Source organism: Squalius cephalus (assembly GCF_949319135.1).
Source record: "Squalius cephalus genome assembly, chromosome: 4".
NCBI lineage: Eukaryota > Metazoa > Chordata > Actinopteri > Cypriniformes > Leuciscidae > Squalius > Squalius cephalus.
The window spans coordinates 9,177,259-9,201,061 of record NC_137125.1 but is presented as its reverse complement, the minus strand read 5'-3'; the positions used below and the strand labels follow the sequence as shown (position 1 = coordinate 9,201,061).

General features: G+C 39.3%; 1 protein-coding gene across 1 annotated transcript in view; it reads right to left on the bottom strand.

The window, feature by feature from the left end:
- Positions 1–20,739: 20,739 nt before the first annotated feature.
- The window catches only part of LOC307157230 (protein NLRC3-like), a 64,931-nt gene continuing 61,867 nt past the window's right edge, over positions 20,740–23,803 (bottom strand). The window contains exon 9 of the mRNA XM_079869076.1: positions 20,740–21,841. Coding sequence (XP_079725202.1) covers positions 21,327–21,841 — 515 coding nt within the window. The 3' untranslated portion in view covers positions 20,740–21,326. The remainder of the gene's footprint in view (positions 21,842–23,803) is intronic.

The window sequence follows — 23,803 nt, the reverse complement described above, 5'->3', positions numbered from 1 at the left end:
GCGCGTCCGCACTCTCACGTCTTCAAACAACACGAGCGCTGTCTTGCTCTCTCTCCCTCGCGCATATTAATCAAAATCAATTGACACAATAGAAAAAGGGCGGAAGACCGAAGTTTCACGTGAAGCATTCGGAGATTTTTTTTCTCCTGAATTACCGTGGAGTGTGAATTGTGCTAAAAAATAAACTGCCAGGATAATCACAACGCGTGCCGTAGGCTACACGTCCACTAATGACACGTCCGATTCGCGAACTAATGACTCATTTGAACTGATTCACTTTAATGAATGGTTAAAACAACTGATCTGTCCAACACTGAACTCACGAGACGTCTGAATCGGTGTATAACAAATCGGTAGCACCTTACAATAATGTTCCATTTATTAAATTCTAGTTAACTACATTAGTTAACATGTGCTATTAATAAACTGTACTTTGTTCATTTGTTAACCATTGTTAATGTTAATTTCAACATTTAGGCTACTAATAGCCTACATTATAGGCTATTGAAGTGTTTTTTTAAATATATTTTTTAATTTGTTAACATAGTTAATGCATTGTGAAGTAACATGAACGAATAATAAACAGCTGTATTTTTATTAACTAAAATTAACAAAGATTCATACAGCATATTAATAGCAATAAAGTGCCAAGCAAAAAATGCAGGGACGTGTGTGGCAAACAAATCAGGTTTATCAGGTTTGATTATTAAGGCTTTTAATCGGCAGGATGCTGCTGGTCGTTCTGCTCTACTGGCAGAGCTAAAATATAACACCGCATACACCATCGCCAAAGAAGAGCTTGCCTTCACTAAATTTAAACCTACTGTATGTTGCAGCTCATGGAAAAAGAACGGAATTGCGATAAACATGACGTGCAAATGACAAATCATGTGCCAATATCATCGGGGTGAGATGATATAGAGCCAGAAGACCAACTTTCAAACCTTGGCCACAGGATGCGTAAAGCCCCAGTGAAATGAAATCTGTAGTTGTGGTGCTCCTTAATTTTTGGTGGGTGCTCCTAAATTTTTTGCTGGTGCTCCTAACTTTTTGAAGTTGGGAGCACCAGTGCTACCAAGTAAAAAAGTTAATTTCGAGCCCTGTAACAGTACATTAATGATTACAATGAGTTTTTGAAACTTTTTTCAAGATTTCATATTTTCTCTGTCTCACTGCTTCCTTGTATGTCTGTCTCTATCTCTCCAGCAACAGAACGTCTAATAATCTCTCAGTTAGAACACCTGAAAGGGGAGGTTGCTGTTATTAAGCAATTGCTTTTAAAGCTCACATAACAGAGCTCTGTGAATGCAGACCTGCCAGAGGGTGTCCATTTGCCTTTGAAAAACCTACTAGACCTTCAAAATCTAGAACTCCAACTGAAGGATGAGGCGTGCTACAGTGCAATGGTACACTTGGTTTTATTCAATATTTGGTTCTTTAAAAGTTGCTTTTGCTAAATGAATAAATGCATTTAAATAAATAAACTTTTGTACTTTTTCACTACAGTTTCATTATAGCTGTCCTGTGAATACACTGATGTGTTACTGCTTTAATTTAGGCAAAGTATCTGGCAACAGTTGGGGGTACAAGCCCAACCTCCAACACCAGACGTATCCTGGTCTGCATGCTGACCACCCCACTTGCCCAGCAGCTGTGCTGGAAGGGCTCTCGCCAAAGGATGGCCTTTTGGCAGATGTTGGTCTGCAAAGCAGTTATAGGTACAGTATATAATGTTTATATGTGATAAGCCCTTATAATAGGAATACAAATAAGACAGCTGTCTATACCCTCACCAGTCAGCACTTACACTGCAGTACACACTACACTACACTACACTACACTACACTACACACTACAGAAGACAGCTGTCTATACCCTCACCAGTCAGCACTTACACTGCAGTACACACTACACTATACACACTACACACTACACTACACACTACAGAAGACAGCTGTCTATACCCTCACCAGTCAGTGTAACAGAGTTAGAAATGTAAGTTAGTCTTAGTATGTGATTTTCACCGTGATTAAGCAGCTGTATTGAGTTTGGTGTTTTGGAGCCCCCCTTTGGAGAAATGGTGTACTGCAGCTCTGCTGTGTTTTGTCCTTGTGTTGTTGCCGTACCTGATCAGAAGCGGTATGCTTTACATCGGGTAGGTTGACTGTATAAAGCACTTCCCACTTTGTTTTAATGTTGTAACTGTAAAATGTTGTTTAAGTTGAAAACTTCGACATATCACCTGTGTTATATTACTTTACATGTATTGTTAAGATTTGGGTGCAATTCTAGCAACTTAGAGAAAGTTTATTAATGGTTTCATTATGCCCACGAGTTCATACACACTGAGTCGTACGTGACTAGCTGCAAACTCTGCTAGCAACTTTCCATGTATTCAGTGCAATTCTTTTATTTTGTATGTGCAGATGCTGTTTAATGTACTCCAGTGCCTGAAGGCATGTTTTGTGTTCTGATTTTCCAAAGGTATGTTGCTCCATATGTTAAATGTGAATTAGTTACAGAATGAGGAAATATTTTCCTGTGTATTTTTCTTAAGTTTATTTTATCCCTGTCTAGTATGCTAAAGGTGTATCCTTCTGTATGAATGTTTCTATTTGTAATAATTTACAACAGAAGATCAGAAGCGGTATGCTTTACATCGGATGCTGTTTAATGTACTCCAGTGCCTGAAGGCATGTTTTGTGTTCTGATTTTCCAAAGGAATAAATGTGAGAAAAGCCAGTTTTGGTCTCAGTCCCTTCACCGCCTGACCACCGTTACATCAGCACTTACACTGCAACTGAACATTATTATAAAGTGTTACCCAATAAACCGCAGCTCTCTCATTGTCCCATTCAGTCATTCTCTCAGTTGAGCAGAAGACGTTTTCTCAATTCCTCACTCAAAAGTGCAGGTTGAAAACTTTCTTAGGTTGAAATGGCTTAACAGTACTTGAACAACCCTTATTTTGTTTTTAACATTTGTATTTCAATTGATCCTTTCTCTCTTAGATGCTGTGACAAAAAGCAGTCAAGCCACAGCATGTGAGACAGAAGCCTCTATAAAAACGTGGCTCCGTAATGCCAGGGACAGAGATGGGGGAAGGCAAGGAAGGGCCAGAGCTGCAGAAATGCATCCTGGTGCCCCTAAAGGGGATTGGTTTTTAATTTACTTTGACGTGTTTTAAGTGTTCTGTGTTTCTGTTTTTGTGGTTGCTGTTTTACACTGTATTATTATTAATTATAATTATTATTGTCCGTAAATAAATTATTTAAAAAAAACATGACCCTCGATTTATTGCTGCTAACAAGTGCAATTGTTCTGCATATAGTAATATGGGTGTACCTACACTCTTTTTTGTGTGGTATCTGGCTGCCCACAGTGGCCCCTAAGGGGTTTGCTGTGGGCCCACAACTGGTCCCACTCTACTTAGTGTGGGCCAGCCCACAGTCAGCCCACACTTTGGGCTGTCCCGATGGGGCCCCACCTGGGGCCCACATGTGCCCCGCATTTCACGCCGGTATCTGGGCCCACTGTGGGCTGCCCGCAAGGGCCCCATTCGGGCCCCAAAGAAGCATGTTTGCTGGGTTGCGACAATTTTGCATATAAATTACTACTTATAGGGCTTGAATTACAACCTGTGGGCAGTTGTTCTACATCCCTTTGTGAACGTCGTCTTACACTGTATGCTGCACATCGGGTCATCTTAAAAGTGCCGTCGGAGTGACCAATCTCTGTATATCTCTGTTGGAGCCCTCTGCTGGTAGGGAATCGTAAGATGGCCGCTCGAACACTTCCGGTGGCTTCACTGCCTAGTTTAGAACGTCATGAGCTATCCAGTCATTATATAGATCAGTGGTTCCAGTCCACTTTTAGACACGCACTTGCGAACTTCCCTAAGCACTTGCCCTCGGGGGAATCCCTGCCGCCATTTTGAAGTGCGTTCCACTTCGTGAAGTGGACGAGGGAAGTTTATATGGACAGACCCTAGCTCCCTCGATTTTAACCGAGGGAGCGAGTCTACTTCATATGTACACTTCAGGCACCTATATGGCCCACAATGCAGTACGAATGTGACGTCACCACAGATCTCGTCTAATCACCACCACAACAGACAACTCTATGATATATTAATTATATATTGTTTTATTTAAAACAACCCAAACACACCTATAAACATTTGGATGCTGCATTAAACAAATTCTTAAAGGAAAAAAAATGTAAATAATAAATCAACTCCACAGCTGATTACAAGTGATCAAGGGCTTAGGACGTTCTAGTTCAGCCCATTGCAGCTTCCGCCAGTAGTGGGCACTCATGCAACCTAAGCAATGACGTACATCCGAGTGAACGAGACGGAGGGAAGTTAGCGAGTGAAGGGCATGACAATCTTGGACTGGAACGCAGCACGGGTTTGTTCTTGGAACAATGTTTCGCCTGTTTTTTGCGTCAATATGTTGAGAATATCAGCGCTGTTTCATCTGGCTTTTAACAAGCTTAAATCACATAGTCATCTGTGGGTTTATAAGAGAGATTCTGCGCTGAATTGAAATGCTTCTCAGTGGATCGTGCAGCTCTGACCCATACACAAAAAATATATATTTTCAGAGTATATTTTGGAATATATGCAAATATTTGAAATTGGCCCAATAAATATATTTCACACTTAACATCATGTATTTTCAGAATATATTTCAATGTATTTGGAATATATGCCACATATATTTTTGACACTTTTGGGAAAAAAATACATTGAAATATATTCTGAAATATAAGAAAGATATATGATGTTAAGTGTGAAATATATTTATTGGGCCAATTTCAAATATTTGCATATATTCCAAAATATACTTTGAAAATATATTTCAAATATATATCTTTTGTGTATGGGGTGTAATAATGTTGATGAGAAACATCAAGTGGCAAACGCTCAAAAAGCGGAACAAATCTTTGATCTGTGCAGAGCGGAGCATTATCAGCTCGGCCCAAACAACAGCGATCGCGGCCAAAGCAACTGTGCGGGCTGATCTCGATCACGCGAACAATATAACACGGAGACCACTGCTATACTATAACTTAACTATTCAAATATAATTTAAAAGTGCAGTATAGGTAAGCCTTATAAAACTAACTCTCTGTCAGTGGCTAGTAGGCCGACTCTTCTTCCTCAGTTGTTTTTACACGTAGCATAAATAAGTGATGGTATTAGTGCCCCTACTGTTGGCTGTTCATATTGCTTTATTACACTTTTTAGGTGCCGACGGTCCTCGGTTGGACGGCCGTTCTGGACTTTTGTCAGTCTGTCCCTGAATGAAAGCTATTAATCAAGCCAACTTCACTTTTATCTGGAAAAGAAAAACACACTACATTAGAAAAGGGATCTTTGTTAAAGAGTATGAAGAAGGAGGGCTAAAAGCGATCGACATTGAATGTATTAATAGGTCCGTGTCCTTTTGAGGCAGTTTCTATCGTGTAATTTTAATAACAAGTGTCAAGAGCGTATTATTGTAACACTAGAGTGGATGTTAATGCGAATCTCTTCACTCTCACACGAATCTCAGGGCGCGCTTTCAAAGTTCGCTCTGCTCTCGCTGAGATATTGCGAGTGCACGCTCAATCTCGGTCCTTTTGACTCAATCTCAATACTTTGTTATCTAATCTCTTTTATTTAATGTGTTCATAAGTTGTCGACAAACAGAATAAGACATCACAGATTAAATAAAATAAGGATTTATTAGGCTAATAGCTAATATAAGTCATCATTAGTAGGCTAATTATAGGGTGAATTCAGGGTTTTCCAAGTCACTCCAAGACACATTTCTAGAGAGAGAGAGAGAGAGACAATATTAAGTCAGATAATAATAAAATGCTAGACAATAATGATGTCGTCTATATAAGCTGGTCTCAACTGCAGCTCTGGTTGTAAAATGGGTACTGTAACATGTAATGTTGGCTATATACAAATACAGACAGATCAAAAGATCCAATAGCAGGATCCAGAGGAATTTCAGATCTAAGTGTAGAAAAGCCCAGGGGTTCCTGAGGGCCACAACCCTGCGGAGTTTAGTCTCAGCCAAACAAAATCGCTCATAACTCTTAGACCGTTTGCCCTAGACTCAAGTGTCCTAGACTCTTACACCACTGTGATCCCGAGGCGGACAAAATGTGCATCTCCAAAAAAAATTCTGCCGTGTCGAATTTTGTCCGAAACCTACTTTTGCGAACTAGTCCCTGGTTTTTGGCCCGATCGGAACCAAACCAGTCTAGGACAATTCTCTGGACTCTCTAGATCAATAGTTATTGAAAAAAAGTTGAACTTTTGCATTTGGGTGGCTGTAACAGGGTCAACCCTGCTCTGACACCGTCTTCAGATGATGTTCTGGTGTAGAGCTGAATCAGACGAGTTATAGGATCAACATGGGTAGTAGAAATAAAGCATGACAGAGTAGTGATATGTTCTGGGTCAGCATCATCATTAAAAACAATATCTGCTCAGAAATCGCTTAGGAAAGATTTGATGAATGAAATATTTATGCTTTTGAAGGACGGTCAGATTCACATAAAGGGATTTCTGGAAATGAAGCTGCTGATAAGGTATAGCACAGAGGGGTTTAACTTAGTTCCTGGAGGGACACTGTCCTGCAGTGACGAGACGAGACATATAGCGAAGTATGGTGTCAAATATGTGGAATTTGTCGTGGCACATTCACTCCCTCCACCGACAGTTCCTTCCAGTACTGAGACTCGAACCCATAACCCTTGTGTTGCAAGTCTGAGTCTCAAACAATTAGGCCACAACTGCACCGTAGCTACATCTCCAACCAGCTACCAAACCCCAGCCTGGAAGTGTCTATAACCCCTGAAGAGCTCGAATATCTGGTTCAGCTGTGTTTAAAGTCCGCGTGAACCGGAAGTTGCAAACGATTTTTCTCCAGTGAAACGGCATATTGAACAGAGGGCAGGGTTTTACTCTAGCGCTCCTCCTCTCGCTCATAGCAGACTAACGGTCTGAGGGAGTGGTTAATGGGGAGCTCATCCTTATAGTCAACTTATTATAAGGTGATTCTGATGTTGATTGTGATTAAAAAGCACCTGCATCTACTTCAATAGGAAAGCTTTTAAGGGCGGAAGGGAGCTCATCCTTATAGTCAACATGCTATTAGGTGTGCTATCTGTGCTTAGATATTAGCTGTGTCCCAATGTGAAGGCTGCATCCTCCGAAGGCCGTATTTGAAGGCCGCTTGGCCGTATTTGAAGGCCGATTGCGTCACAGTGGCGCGACGAAGGACGTCCCAATTCAAAGGCTGCATCCTTGGAAGGTCGCATTTGAAGGCCGATTGCGTCACCGCACGCGATGAAGGCTGTCCCAATTCAATTTTGTATCCTCCGAAGGCCGTATTCAAAGGACGGTTGCGTCATCGCGCCGCGACGAAGACTACTCTGATTCAAAAGCGACGCCAAATGCGCACTTCGTTTCCCCGTGAAAGGAAGGATACATAAATGGACACTTAGCGGCCTATCCTACCCTATTCTACCCCATAAGTCATTGCGCGCCGTTGACGACAACATTTATTTATTTATTTTTAAAGGCGGCCGAGACTAGAGATCGGTGGTGGACAGCAAATTCACATTTAAATGTAAGTATTGTGTTTTCATTTACTCAAATAGCTAGCAAAACCAGAGTTAAAGTTTATTATAAACTTCATCTTAACTCCTTCGTCACCATTGCGTGGCTTCATTTGTCAGGTAGTTTCAGGCAAAACTTGTGGTAATAACGTTATTAGTTTAACGACCTATTTGTAATATTTGCACTAGTCTATCTCATTTGTGTATTATAAGAAATATCACTCACCCTATAAAGCCCACAACAATAAGAAAAGCAGTAGATAAGGCAATGGGATTTCACTTTTATGTGTTTTTGTAGTGCTGTCATGCAAGCTATGTGGTTTTAACCAAATTTGAGTATACAGAAATATTAAGTATATTTTGCATGTCTTCATGTGTCATATTTTTGAAAAAATAAAAAACTGGGGAACGTAACTCCCATACAGGCACAAAATTTTATATATATATATATATATATATATATATATATATATATATATATATATATATATACAAAAATGAATACACACATCTTTGCTGAAATGTATTGTGCTGTTGTTAACAAGCCATGGTTAATTTGCTCTGCCTTAGGATTGCACGTGTCCTGGGACAGGAGAGGGTGTGAGTGGGCCATTGCTGAAACCTGGCCCTGGTTTGTCCTCATGGATGAGGTGTTGGGACAGAGGCATTGCCCAGGACAGACCAGGGCCGAGTTAAGCAGTGTGTGACAAGAAGAGGAGGAGCCAGGGGCAGCAGCATCAGCACCACAAAGTGGGCGAGACAGAGAGGATGAGTTTTTGGACTTGATTAGAGAAGACATGGGACTGCAGAGGCGAGGAGAGCACAGGAGAGGATGGACAGGCTGTTTTCTCTTCTTGAAAGAATGATTTAGAAAAAAAAATAAAAATAATATATATATATTATATCTATTCTTTAACTTTTTACTTATATTTTTTTTAAAGGAAAAAAAATTCTGTACATTTATATATTTTTATGCAACTTTAAAGCTGCTGTAGGTAGGAATGGTCTAAAAAACTTCTTTTTCAAATTTGTTTAAACTTTATGTATATATCAATACATAATTTAAATGTAAGTATTCTGAAAAAGAAATTATAAAAATCGAGTGTATGTAGACCTCTCACGACTGTTTTAAAGAGAGCTCATTATTTCCATTCAGTCCACCCTCTCCCTTCTGGGCTCCTTCCAAAGCCACGCCCCCAAAACACATGAACGCGCGACCGCTGAGGTGGAGGACGTATTATTTACCTGAGACGAGCAGAGAGCGCAGTGCATGCAGTGACATCATGTCAGAATCACATGTAATAAAAAAAATCTAACTTTATCATTATGAATATAAACAAATAAGATGTATTTTAGTAGCCTACTCACTATCAAGCTAGCATATCGATATTGGTAAAGTTAAAAATATTTTTTTTTTTGATTCGCTAACCAGCTAGTTATAAAGCTGCAGTAGGGAGTTTTTAGAAAACGTTGACCTGAAAATTATTCTAGTGATATGTAATGCTAAATAAGGTTTGCTAGTACATTATTTTTGGATGTTTGGTTGGTGTTGATGTTTATGCAAAGCACAACCCTGAAATCTACAAGAAATCATGCCATACATAATTTGTCAGGCCTGTTTTGAAATTATCTTAGTTGTGTAGTTCTTAAAAAATGAAACAAATCAAGCAGGGATACTTACTTGTCAAGCAGAAATGTGGCTAACTCGGCATCGGTTTTAAATCCTTTCAGGACACGTAGCTCCCTCCACCTCTGAAAAGCCGCTCCGACCCTCGTTTTATTTCGGACTCTATCAAATTCTTTCTTTTTGGATTTTTTTTTCATCTCTCATCTGTCTTTTTCCGTTTATCCGTTATTTTATGAGCTGGTGTCACACGAGGAATTGGCAGTTTGGATTGTTTATCCGTCATTAACACAGCTGCGGCACAACGGCAGTATTGATTTTGAATGGCCGCACGCGCTGTGCAGGAGAGGGGGGTAATCAGCGCTCACACGAGCATGATTGACACTCCTAAGACACTCCTCCTGGCTCTGATTGGTTGTTTCTTACCGGGAGCGGTGTATTTCTGCAAATGGCAATAGGACCACTGGGAGGAGCCTGAGGGGCTTGATTTTTTCACAGATTATCTGTCTCATATTCTACTGTCAGGACATAATGACAGTTTTAATAAATATGTAAAAAATACATTTTTACAAAAGTTACCTACTGAAGCTTTAAATGTGTAAATAAAAGAGAATTCATTGCTCTGGACATTGTTTATTTTTGTAATGACAGTCATAATTTCTACATGAAACAAATTCGTCTATACCCCCCCTTTTACCCCCGTTTTGCAATTTATATTACTGCATATGTTGCACTTTACTTCTGAATATTTTCAAGGTTGATACATTTAAACTATATACTTTTGTGTAGTTTAATGTAAAACAATGCATCATTGTAAAATAAGATAATTTTGTAGTGCTGTCCTGTGTGGGAAAATTACTTTGAGTATTAACGAAGCATGTAGTTCCTTACATACCACCACTGGTTATTTTGAAAATTAAAGTAACAAAATGTAGGCCTATTGTCACAATATTAACAAATTGTTGCTAACTACAGCTCCGTCCCGTTTCAAAGGGTGCATCTGAAGCGCTCGGACCGGTCTAGCCTACAGACGATTGTTCTTGTCGCCTAGCAACAGTGACTGACAGCTGCCGATGACGAACGGGAGTAACATTCGCACTGGACTTTTTATATTCAACTGGGTTTTATATTCAAATAGGGTTGAAAACCTGTGTAAATATATTCACCAAAGTCCATTTATGTGCATAATAAAAAATAATACACTAGCCTACAAATAAATGAACATTTGAATATTCGGCTAAGCCGAAAGTACATGACCTGAAACATCCTTAATACCATGTCCTCCAGTAAAATATAAAACATAAAAATTCTGGCTCCATAGCTGTTTACTCAATTATATCAAATGAATTGTCAGGATGGCAGCATATAGGCTACTCTCGCACCGTTGCTTGGCGCCTGGAGCGAAATCGGGAACACCTGGCTGCACAATTAGGAAATCCTACGAAGGCTACATGGTGTGCCGTTCGAAGGACGCATAGGCTGCATCGTTTGAAGTCCGCAGCCTTCGAAGGATGCAGTCTTCACATTGGGACACAGCTAACGTGTTTGTTTGCTTGGTTCATTGATTGACCCATGGATCCTTTCATTTATAAACAAATTGAAAGTCACAAGAGCACTGGAAAATACCCTGATTGTCAAGATACAGACAGAGGTAAGTGAATCCAAACACAGCTTTATTCAAATAGACAATAGAGCAAGGGGAGTATTCAATAGTGATGGGCAGATCGAGGCCTCGTGAAGCAATGAAACAGTTGAACCAAATGTGCCATATTGTTTCGAGGCTTCGAATCAATCCGACACCCGTCTCAACGGTGACACCTAGTGGTCACTTGCAGGTGTTGATCTGAAACAACCTTGACGAGCATTAAAGAAATGTGTTGTTTTTTTTATTATTATAATTTTCTAATATGTGAAGCTTGTAACCTATAGGCTCCTCATTGTGCATAATGTTATATTGGTCATGAAAAATGAATATTAATAAAAGAAATCAAGCCACAATGTCTCACTTTTTTAGAGATTTTTATTCAAAAATATTAATTTCTCTGCTGTGGAAGGACTTAGCCTACTTCTTTTTTACAGATCATTTCTCCAGCCTTTGAAAAAATTCTCTCACAAGGGACATACAAGGGTTGATGGCATACAAAGATATTTTTTAGCAAGGACATACAAATGAGGAAAGATTACTGCTCTCTCTTTCCAGTAAGTTAGTGGATCATGAGTTCTGGGCAAATACGCATCGTTGATGTAAACAAAACCAACCAAAAGGTTGTAATTATATTTAAATTATAATTATATTTCAAACAATGCATACCTTGCATAGATGGCCCAACAGTGTCAGTAGCAGGCCTGGGTACAGGGGGAATGCCATCCTCTGCACCCTGCAAAATGGCAGGATGAGTGCTCCTCAAATGGCGCATCATGGATGATGTATTGTTGCAGTAGGCTAGCTGCCGATCACAATACACACATCTCACTTTATTTGGGGTTTCTAAATGGAAATGCTCCCACACCACAGATGTACGGCATCTCTTCTGGGGAGCCTCCATATCTATCTATCCAAATCTATCTATCTATCTGAATCTATGTATCTAGATATGCAATCTATGTATCTAGATATGTATCTATCTATATGTATTTATATATCTATAATCTATCTATATATGTAATATGTATTTATATATGTATCTGTAATCTATCTGTATCTATTAATCTAGCTGTCTATATATATTTATATCTATGTATCTATTAATGTGTCACTATATACTCTGTCTGTCTCTAGCCTATCAGTCAATATGTTGTGTAAATTTAAATGTAAGCCTAAATTGCCTATAACTAATCAAATCGCACTATGTCACTATATCACCAAAAATCCGCTATCTCAAAGTCAAACTCCTCTCACAAAAACCCACGAGGTCAAAATGCGTTTATTTCACTTTTATACAGATGTGCGATTGTGTGGTCTGTTCCCGACCGTGTCAATCAAACGCTGATTCGGCGGACCACACCTAATGAAACACTTAGTGAAACACTTCGAGGCTTCGTTTGGTCATAGCAGAGACAATTTATATAAGAGACATGCCACTTCCTCAATCCTCAATAGAACTATATAAGGAAAACCCGTAACGGCAAAGATGGCTGTTGTATGAACATGTCCCGCCCTTCCCGCTGGAAAGCCAATCATCTGCTTTTAAAAGTCAAGCCGCGAAACATTTAAACCTATCGTCTGGTTCCACTGACGCATGCGCACAGTTGAGGTTTTGCGACAGCCGAGACGATTTGGGGACAGCGAGTTGTTGTGTGAGCAAGATCATGCAGTGACAGGGCGCATTTTTAAGTTAAAAATGCCCCGTAAAAATTTTAACTGAAAGAACCATATGGAAAGGACAAGCAGAGAGGGAGAGCCCCGGTCGCGCGCGCGCGCACCCTCTCTCTCTCTCTTTCGGAAGCCAGGCGAAAGTGTAAGTAAGACTTCACCGTCTCCAAAATAAGCGCTGTCTGTCTTGCTCTCTCTCCCGCACGCATATTAATCAAAATAAAACGACATGATGGTAAAAGGTCAGAAGACCAAAGTTTGATGTTGGAGCATTAGGAGATTGTTTTCCCCTGAATTACCGCTGGGTGTGAATTGTGCTAAAATACGTTGCCTTATCTTCTCTGAAATGCGTTCCGCACATTCAGCTGACATAAAATTACTCTAAATAAACGAAAAAACCTATCCAGTGATGTAATGTTTTCTGTGTTGACACTAACCTTGTGGGATGTCCATGTCCTAACTGCTGGGATAATTACACAACCGTATGACACATCCAATTCGCGAACTAATGATTCATTTGAACCGATTCATTTTAATGAATAGTTAAAACTACTGATCTATACAATACATTGTTATTACTGATAAAGTGCAAACCTGCTTATATTTAAATAAAGGAGAACAATATTGACATTGAATATGCACAACACCGGCATTCTGGATAGAGACGTAAATTAAGTTGTTGTCGTGAACCCTTGCGCATGCGTAGTAAAAGTATAACCTGTGGGGGGAAAGGCGTTTTAAACCTTATTTTGGGGCAAAGTCATCAAACTTTTTCAGCGATTTTTATCATATTTTACTGCTGTTTCTATACATGCAGTTTTTATGTCCCAGTGACCAGTGAAAGTGCAGTTCTGACTCTGAGCTCTGCCCATTCATTTAGATAGGAGCCTGGTCTTGTTAGTCCAAAATAGCTGCCCGGAGGCGTTGCCAAGATGGCGGCCGAGTGGCACGACTTGCCTAAAATGACTTTGGTCATAGTCACGTGACATGGGTGTTTCGAATCACGCTTCGGATCAGTGTTTCGACACATCTGCGCTTCGGGATCTCGCAAAGCTTCGGAACGACTGTTTCGCGTCAGCCATCCTTAGTATTCAGTGAGTTTAAATCAAGCACAGCGTTAGTTCAGACAGGCCACGTAGGCATAGGCTGCGATCAGCTGACGCGGTCAGCTGTCAAATTGCTCCAACCACTACCGTTCTCCTATTAGACCGGAAGGATATATATACGCGGCACTTCCGCCTGGGAAACATGCTTAAACTACTCGCAACCCCCCCACCCTCACCACTATAAGTATCAAGCATATTTCTGTGCACCTTTTGGCTGTCGTCTTCTTTGTTTCAGATTATCAAGGCTTCCAAGTCCTAGAGCCACAGACATCATCGTGAGAGAGACACCCTTCCTCATAGCAAGCTACAGCATAGACGTCCCGGACTTCACTGCTACGTCTACATGTTTAACCACGGCTTAAAGACATTACTAAACTGTCTTAATCATCTGTGTATTGCTCAAGCTGATGGTTCCATAGGGGGGTTAATGCTATAGCTACGTATGTCATTAATTATGGAGCAAGAACCCCCATAAGGAACCATACCGCCAAAGATAAAATTGTGTTCAATAAACTCAAGTAAACCTGCCAAAGTGGTCTCGTCTGAAATGCAGATTCAGTGAAGATCACTCGGTGCGGGGCAGACAGCAAGTAAGCACAGATGTTTCGAAACACTGATCCGAAGCGTGATTCAAAACACCCATGTCACGTGACTATGGCCAAACGAAGCCTCGAGGTGTTTCACTAAGTGTTTCATCAGGTGTGGTCCGCCGAATCAGCGTTTGATTGACATGGTCGGGAACAGACCACACAATCGCACATCTGTATAAAAGTGAAATCAACGCATATTGACCTCGTGGGTTTTTGTGAGAGGAGTTTGATTTTGAGATAGCGGATTTTTGGTGATATAGTGACATAGTGCGATTTGATTGGTTATACTGTAGGCTATTTAGGCTTAGCTACATTTAAATTTAACTGGAATTTAAATTAAACTGGAAAGAGATAGCAGTAATCTTTCCTCATGTCTATGTCCTAGCTAAAAAATATCTTTGAATGCCAGCAACAAGTGTCCCTTGTGAGAGGATTTTTTCCTTCCACAGCAGAGAAATTAATATTTTTGAATAAAAATCTCTAAAAAAGTGAGACATTGTGGCTTGATTTCTTTTATTAATATTCATTTTTCATGACCAAAATAACACTATGCACAGTGAGGAGCCTATAGGTTACAAGCTTCACATATTAGAAAATTATAATAATAAAAAAACAACACATTTTTTCAGATCAACACCTGCAAGTGACCACTAGGTGTCACTGTTGAGACGGGTGTCGGATTGATTCGAAGCCTCGAAACAATATGGCACATTTGGTTCAACTGTTTCATTGCTTCACGAGGCCTCGATCTGGCCATCACTAGTGAGTATACGTTACATCTTGGACGCATCAGAAGTTCAGGAGACAACGGATCATGCTCTGTTCCTGTTGGAGGCTTGACGTTGAACTGAGGCTGTGGTGAGTATTTTAAAGAGCTTGCTGATGAGGCTGCTGATGGTGAACAGGTGCAGGTGATTATACTCAGGGGAGAGTAATTGCAGGTGCGCCAAAGAGGATCCTGGGGAATGTAGTGCAGGAAAGACAGACGGTGAACGTGACACTGATGGACTCACAAAGACGAAAAAAAAACACTTTCTGAAAAAGAGCAAACACATTTGACATTGCAGATTGATTTGATAGTAGGTGAGGGGTGAAGTGCGAGTCACATTAGTGTCAGTGAGGGTCATTTACAAAAGTCAGTAGATGGTGAACTGCTGTACAAACAGAGGTGCACCGACAGAAATAAGTTGTTTATGGAGCAGAACGGGCAGATGAAATCTATGCATCATGTCATAAATGATCAGTATTGGGTGTAACGCTTTACAAAGTCAACAACGGCAAGTACAAGTACAGTTGTTTGTAGTTATTTGTGCTAGACAGTGCCGGTCTGTTGTTGGCGTAATAAAGACCCTAAAGAAAACTCCTCCTTTGTATGTTCTCCCTCCATCTGATGCATCTCAGGCAATTATAGAGTAATTAAGAAAAAAATGTAACTAGTAATATAACTAGTTACTTTCTCCAGGGAGTAATAAAGTAAAGTAAGGCATTACTATTTTTGAGAGTAATATGTAATATATTACTTTTTTGAGTAACTAGCCCCAACACTGTAAATGATGAAAGGAAACTTTTTTTTTTGTGCATTTTAACGGAGTTTAAAAATATTGTGGCAAATTAAAATACCGTATTTACGTTCTTAATGTAAAAAATTAGTATGGATTGGGTTATAAAACATTGAAGATATTTGTGTAAATTATTTTGCAACAATTTGATACAACTTTTGTATCTTGAATATCTTCGATGTACCTTGTGTGTAATACTATTATTATATATGGCCCCGGGCCACACTACCGGAGGAACCTCTTCATCGTCAACCTCTTTGTTCGCATCACAGGAACGAGGAACAATATGAAGGTTTTTTTTTGGTGCAAATCCACTGAACGCCTGTGACAGTGACATCTGTAGTTGTAGAGAATAGCCACACATGTGTATCAGTGAATGTGAAGTCACAGAGAGAAATGTTTTAATAGTTGCAAATTTGTAGACTTGTTCCACTTCTTCCACAAACACAACACAACAGTTACACCTTCTCTAATTCCTCATTACAGGCGCACAAATCCTATTCTACAAATCAAGATTAAGAAATTAAGAAACTCGTACGCTCACATTTCTCTCTTTACTTCAGATTCACTGATACACACGTGTGGCTATTCTCTACAACTACAGATTTCACTGTCTCAGGCGCTCAGTGGATTTGCACCAAAAATACCTTCATAGTTTTTGAGCACAGTTGTATATCTATGAATTGTGTTTTGCATTTGTGAAATGTATTTTACGAATATATTATTTTATTTTGCGCAAGTGAATTGTTTTTTGTGAATTTTAAAATTTTTTGTTTCATGCATGTGAAATTGTCTACGCATGTGTATGAGGTGCCCCTAGGGACATTATTCAGAATTACCATACATGTACTTTTCCTCTCACATACACAAAAATCATAAAGAATATAAATTTACAATTGTATATACAATTTAAAATACATTTTTACCCAAAATAAGTGTTGTAGTGATCAGGGCATCAGTGATGTGTAAACTGAATTTGGCAACAATACAGTGAATTACAGTGCAGTTATTGAATATTTTTCATAGATAATAATCATAAAAATTATGCAAACATATATTTATTCAAAATAAGTGTTGTAGTATAACCATCAGGACAGCAGTGATGTGTGAACTGATTTTGATGACACTATAGTGATATAACGTATATAATAGTATATAACGTTATTGACTGTTTTCGTAGTAACGCTTTAATACCTTCATAGTTTTTGAGCACAGTTGTATATCTTTTTGTGTATGTGAATTAGGTTTCATGCATGTGAAATTGTCTATGCATGTGTGAATCAGGTTTTTGTGTGAATTATATTTGAGACTAATTATATTTGAAACAATTCTGCCTCCAAGATGAAGAAGAAGGCGATATCGTCATAGGTCACATGATGTCCGGATCGCATTCATACTTAATGAGATCTGGCTATATAGCACCGACTCTTTTAGCGCTCGTTCAGTAAGTACTTATTGAAATAAAGTCCCTCCTCATTGAGTATGCGGTTTGGGACGCAGCCCAAGAGTCCATGTGTGTGAGAGTGTGACAGTGTGAAACTGTGTGTGGAAGAAGTAACAGATTTAGAAGATAAAACTTGTTTAATTCAATTCACATTTATTTGTACAGCGTTTTACAAAATACACATCATTTCAAAGCAGCTTTACAGAAAATGCATGAGTCCACATTACAATCTAGAGTCTGTTATCAGAGGAGACTGAGTCTGTGCGTGCGTGCGTGCTTGTGTGTGTGTGTGTGTGTGTGTGTGTGTGTGTGTGTATGTGTGTGTGTGTGTGTGTGTGTGTGTGTGTGATGAACTGAACTGAGAACAGAACTGAACAGAAGCAGGAGTGTAAATAAATACACAGAACAATAATCAGAAACAGAGGAATGAAGATCAAGAGGAAACTCAAATATGAACAAAAACAGCAAAACTAAACACAACCCTGACAACAACTATAATAATAACATGATAAATGCTGTACATCAAATGACAACTACACACACACAGGTTTCTATAGAGAATCATGAGATCCTTCATTCACACACTCATTGATCAACAAACTGTGATATTGATTCATTCTCTTGAATATGTGTCTTAATTCCCTTTACTTTAACTTTCTGTTCCTGTATTTCTTTCATTGTTGCTTCTAACTTTAACATATTTGTCTTCTGACATCATCTTTAAATGTCTCTGTTTAATTTTCACAGCAATAGAGAGAGAAAATAAAAGAGAGAAAACAAAGATAATAATAAAAAGATAAAGATCAATCCTAGGGGAGCCTAATTTAGAGATCAATTTTCTTTTTTTTTTAACCGATGACCGTTTGACCGATGTTTGACCGTATCAACGTTAACCGATCAAAGCTGTCGGTAGTCGGTTAAAAAAAAAAGAAAATTGATCTCTAAATTAGGCTATTATAGACAGTGGACTAAAGGCTACTACAGTTAGCCATCTCATTCCAATATCTTTTTGTGTGAAGTGAATAAATCCCTCACACTCAATTTTTCATAACTCGCCTTTTTGAACTTAATCAACCAATAAAAACATTTGGCGCGAGGTCACAGCGTTTGGGTTCGCGCGCTCACAAGGTTTGCGAAAAGTAAAGTCTACAGACTAAATCACTCGAGGTTAGAGCCAGGGCAGACGACAGGATGAAGCGTGCAAAGAAAGGTAGTGTGTGGGACCATTTCACCAAAAAGAATGACAAGATGTAAGTTGCAACTTGCGTGATACAGTGCTATCATCATCTTTCTTTATTATTGTTGTTAGCATTACCTCAAACTAAAGCGAGGTAATGTCATTTTATTAAATGAGCCGCGGCAATGTTTCAAATGAGCTTTAACGCTAGACAAACGCCTTTATTTTCAAAGCGATCACCTTGTACCCAAACCATTTCGAAACTAAGGAGCCATTTGTCCTCCGATTACATACAAGCTCCTCGGCACCGCGTTTGCGGGACTCGTGTTTCGCGCTGTAGGGGATTTAAAAAAAAGTTACGTCAGAGTTGAAGGGCGGTGCCGGGGCAGTGTGCCTGTGTGAGCGGTAGGCAGAGCGGCAGAGAGATGCGACAGATTTGTGAAATTGCAGGCGCGGCTCGAAATGGCTGTTATTTCAAATAGCGTAGTAGCATATTTTAAACTAATCGGTTAACCGGTTTCAACCGGTTAATGAGGCTCGGTGGTCGGTCAAGAAAATTTTTAGTTTTCGCCATCCCTAATCAAAACAGAACCCCCCACTAACAGGTTTAGTACAGTACACAATATATTACAGCAGAAGCGTCTTTAACCCTCTGGAGTCTGAGGTGTTTTCTGGGCCCTGGAGGTGTTCTGACATGCTCTGACATTTGTGCTTTTTTCAGTTATTTATAAACATGTTAATGGCAAAGGTGTAAATTCACTCTATATAGCACAAACAGGGCTACCAAAATATCTGATCAACATGCATGTATATATTTTTATTTTTAAGAGAATAATGCTTATGCGTGGTTATTGAAAAAAATAAAAATGAAAGTTGCTGAAATAAGACCACAAAACTCGTAATAAATATGCATGAATAAGACTTTTGACTAATGGATGTTCTTCCTTCGAGTTCTGGCTTCAAAATTATGTGAAAATAGTCTTGCTTTATCGTTCACATAAAACAATACATTGATTTAAATTGATGTAAAACAGGTTTTGCTTGGAAAGCCAATATGCGAGTGGGCGTGAACGAGGAGTGGTTTACACCTTGGAATACAATGTTCCACCCACTCTGCATAATGACTCTGCATAATGAGCCATTCATTCAGGTGTGACACTGACTGAGCCACAATGCAAGGACAAAAGATATATTTAGAAGAAGACTTATATTGACCATTTAAGATTTTGCTTACATCTTGTAAATATGTTTTGCTATTTTATTAAAAAGGTTACAATTACAACAATAATTAAAATTTCAACAATATTTCAAGTGTACTCTTTCTTTGTAAAAAAAAGATGATTATAGGCCTACATTTTATCTATGTATTCATTAGTTTGAATATAGCCAAAATTGGAACAGCTAACATCTTAGTTGATGACTTTATTTTTGACAAAAAAAGTATTTTATATATATATAAAAATTGCTAAACAAAAGCTTATTTGACGTGGCAGTATATTCTACAGTAAAAACTGTACTCAAATCTAGTCAACAAAATGTTGTCTTTCATATTTCGCCTGACTGTAACGTTGTTTTTATGAAATATTAGGGCATATAAATGTTAATTTGCAGTTTAATACGTATTGCTTATACAAATAGCCTACATTTTATTTCAACATATTTCAGTCGATTTTTACTCATCTCAGTATAGCAATACAGTTTGCTAAAACATCATCATTCATTCACACATGCGATTTAAATTTAAACTGTCTTTTTGCGAGCTGTGGTAAACAGCGCGCATCTCTGCCGTTCATTCATTCATAAACAGAAACCCGATTCACGTGAGAAGAAAAAAAAACTTACAGTATTCCTCAGCTCGCTCCTCGATATACCCGCACTTCTGAGGTACTTTTTTCATTATTGTTATTCCTCACAGCGCTGCGAGACGGTGTAAACAAGTATGATCTGAATAAACTTGTGTTTTCTCGAGCTGATATGGGGGCGTTCACAGGATTGCGCAGATTGCCTCATTCATTTGCGTTTGAATAGCGCGCGCTCTTCGTAGGCGGAGTCACATTACATTTGAATTAGTTGTAATGAGGTCGACTGGAATCGCTCTTTTAATACAGATTTCACAAGATGAGAATATTTGTTTTTTATATAAATTACTTCATTTAAAAGAAGAGAATTCAAGCTTCATGCCTGTATGCCTGTTTGACTGAGTATTCGCTGAGTTATTGTTCATTTTCGGACACGTTTCAGAATGGATTTAACTGACAGAGAGAAGGCAGAACTCGCATCACGTTTATTTTTCTTTATTTGGCAAAAAGCACAACACTTTGTTTTTATTGTGAGTATACACAAAAATAATACACATTTAACAGAATCGATTGATGTATGAAACTCCTATGGAAAATCAAAGTCAACAGAGTATTTATGAGTTTCTTTTACACTGATAAAAAAAAAGCGACCTGGTATCGCCAGCGATACCGCCGACCTCAGGGGGTTAATAATACACACATAACCCAAAGCAGAGGAATCATGCCCCAAATCATGTTCCGTGTGTGTGTGTGTGTGTGTGTGTGTGTGTATCATGTTCTGAACAGATGGAGAAGTTGAGATAAAACATCTCTGAATGTCTTAAACTGAGTTTAGAGCTGAAAGTCTAGTTTTGCTCGTATCATCCAGACATGTTTCAGTGAGTCTCATTGTGTCTCATATTTCCTCTCTCTTCTCTGTGTATCATTGTGTGTTTCTCTTCATTTCACTGACAGAAGTTCAGCTGTGTTATTAATGTAATGAAGAGACAATAAGAGACTCTAGTCTAGATAGAACATCTCACTGTCACTGATTTATCATGAGCTCAAAGCATTATGGGTAGAGTCTCTCATCAGGCTATTCTCATTCATCAACACAGTCTCACTGATCCATTATAAACCCAAAACCCAGGATAGAGTGTGTGTGTGAATGTGGTCTGGACTGTGTGTATGAGGCTCAGTGTGTCAGAGACGCTGTAGAAGGACAGAGTTCCTGCACTGTGATCCACACACACTCCTACTCTGCTGATGGGCTTTACAGTGACTTCAGTCTCTATGCTATTGTGCCTGAATGTGTATCTGGAGGAAGAGCAGTACAAACTCCAGGACTGGTCATTATATCCAAACTGACACTCATCACCCCGTCCCTTCCTGCTGATGCTCTTATATGACACTGATATACACACACGTCCACGCCACTCAATCTCCCAGTAGCAGCGTCCACACACACTCTCTCTACACAACACCTGAGGATACACATCAAATCTGTCTGGATGATCAGGATACGGCTGACGCTCTGTGAATGTGTTAGTAATCTCTCTGTCCCTCTCAAACAGACAGAGGTGTTCATTCACTGTGTTCGGATCCAGAGTGAACTGATGAGAATCTGATGGAGAGAAAACACACATCAGTGAATTACAGAAACTTTCTATCTTGAGTCTTCATTTCAGATCTGACTCGTTCATTTAGGATTGTGTGTGTGTGTGTGTGTGTGTGTGTGTGTGTCTGACTCGTTCATTTAGGATTGTGAGCAACCGATGATAATAAAGCACTAAAGAAATATCATTCTGTAACAGCTTTTGTCCTGAATGAGGTTCTGACTGAAATCGCCATGGTTACCAAACCGAAAACAGGATTCTTATGTTCAGATTAGGACCGGGACTCGATTAAAAAAATTTATCGAAATTAATCGCATTTTAATTGCAATCAATTTGCAAAACCGTAGCATAATTCAACATTGGTTCAACGTCGACATACAATCTTTATTCACCCATATTGAAAGAAGAGACGGTGAAACAACGTCACGAAATCAACAATGAAACAACGTCACGATTTCAACGTTGATTCGTTTTGCACAATCGAAACATAATCCAACATTGATTCGACCTTGGTCCCTTACGTTCACCGGTGAATCAATGTTGAAATGCCGGCTGTTTTTTTATACGTAAATGTTCCAATCAATGATCCAGGCAGCGCCAGCGCGTTCTCATCTCCCTCCTTCATTTTACAGTCGAATGGTGGCTAGAACGGCTCCAGGTTCAAAGGTCAATATGGAATGGATTAATCTGCGCTATTTTTTTTAACGCGTTATTTTTTCTCAGATTAATTAATCGAAATTAACGCGTTAATGTCACAGCCCTAGTTCAGATATTTCTGTAATCATGAATTATGGAACTGTCTGATCTTTTACAGTTTTTTTAATTGCTTTGCCACAATTTTCACAAGCAAGTTTTACTTTCATTCATTTCATTTCATTTCATTAAAAAAAAAAGAATCTCATTGACAACTTTGAACGTTCTTGTTAGAATCTCAGCCGATAGAAATATAGATACTCAGATGCTCTCCTCCTCAAAATCGATTTTGTCAGCAAGTACAGTAATCCTGTTCACATAGAGTGTGTGTGAAATCTGGGGCCCCAAATTTAAACTAAATGACGATTCCTGGGACAAAACCCCTGTGGAAACCTTCCATTTCGAGTTCTGCAAGAACATCCTGGGAACTCACAGAAACGCTCCAAGTCTGGGTTGGCGGGCAGAATTGGGCAGATTCCCTCTCCTATCTGAGATCCAGAAGAGAGCCGTAAAAGTTCTGGTTCCATCTATCAGACGCGCCGACAGAGAGTTACCATCACTGCGCTCTCAGACACAGGGCAGGACACCCCGAGAGCGACCCCATGACACATTTAGTGGAAAAACACCAACTTAATCCAACAATTCAGTTCAGACACGCAAAAGTAAAAGAAATAGGGAACATGACCAAAGAAGAATACATACAAGACTGGCAGATAAAGGTCACACAAGTAAATAAATTAAAATACTTCCACAAAATAAAGTCTGATTACAAATTGGCCCCATACCTGAGCGATATCAGTAATTATGGTCAGAGAAAGCTCCTGACGAGGTATCGCATCAGTGCCCACGGTCTGTGTGTGGAGACGGGCCGGCACAAGCTGAGCTGGAGAGCCAGAGAGCTCAGACTGTGTTCACACTGCACTGATGGAGTCGTAGAGGACGAGCTGCACTTCCTCACCCAGTGCAGCAAGTACAAACACATCAGAGACTCTTATTTCACACTAATAGCACAGATTTTACCCCAATTCCAACAAGCGAGCCACATAGACAAACTGTCTTATATTCTGGGAGAGAAAGAAGAGTGTGTTCTCCTGGCAGCGCAGTACGTGTCTTCCTGCCATCATACAAGGGACAAGGGCTGAACCCTCAAGGGCTGACTTATTTTTTTGTTACCATATATATATATATATGAAGAGTTCAGATGCAAAAACCTCTAAATGCCATCTGAAATTTTCTTCTAGAATGATCATTTTGATCAAGCTCGTATATTTAAGTTC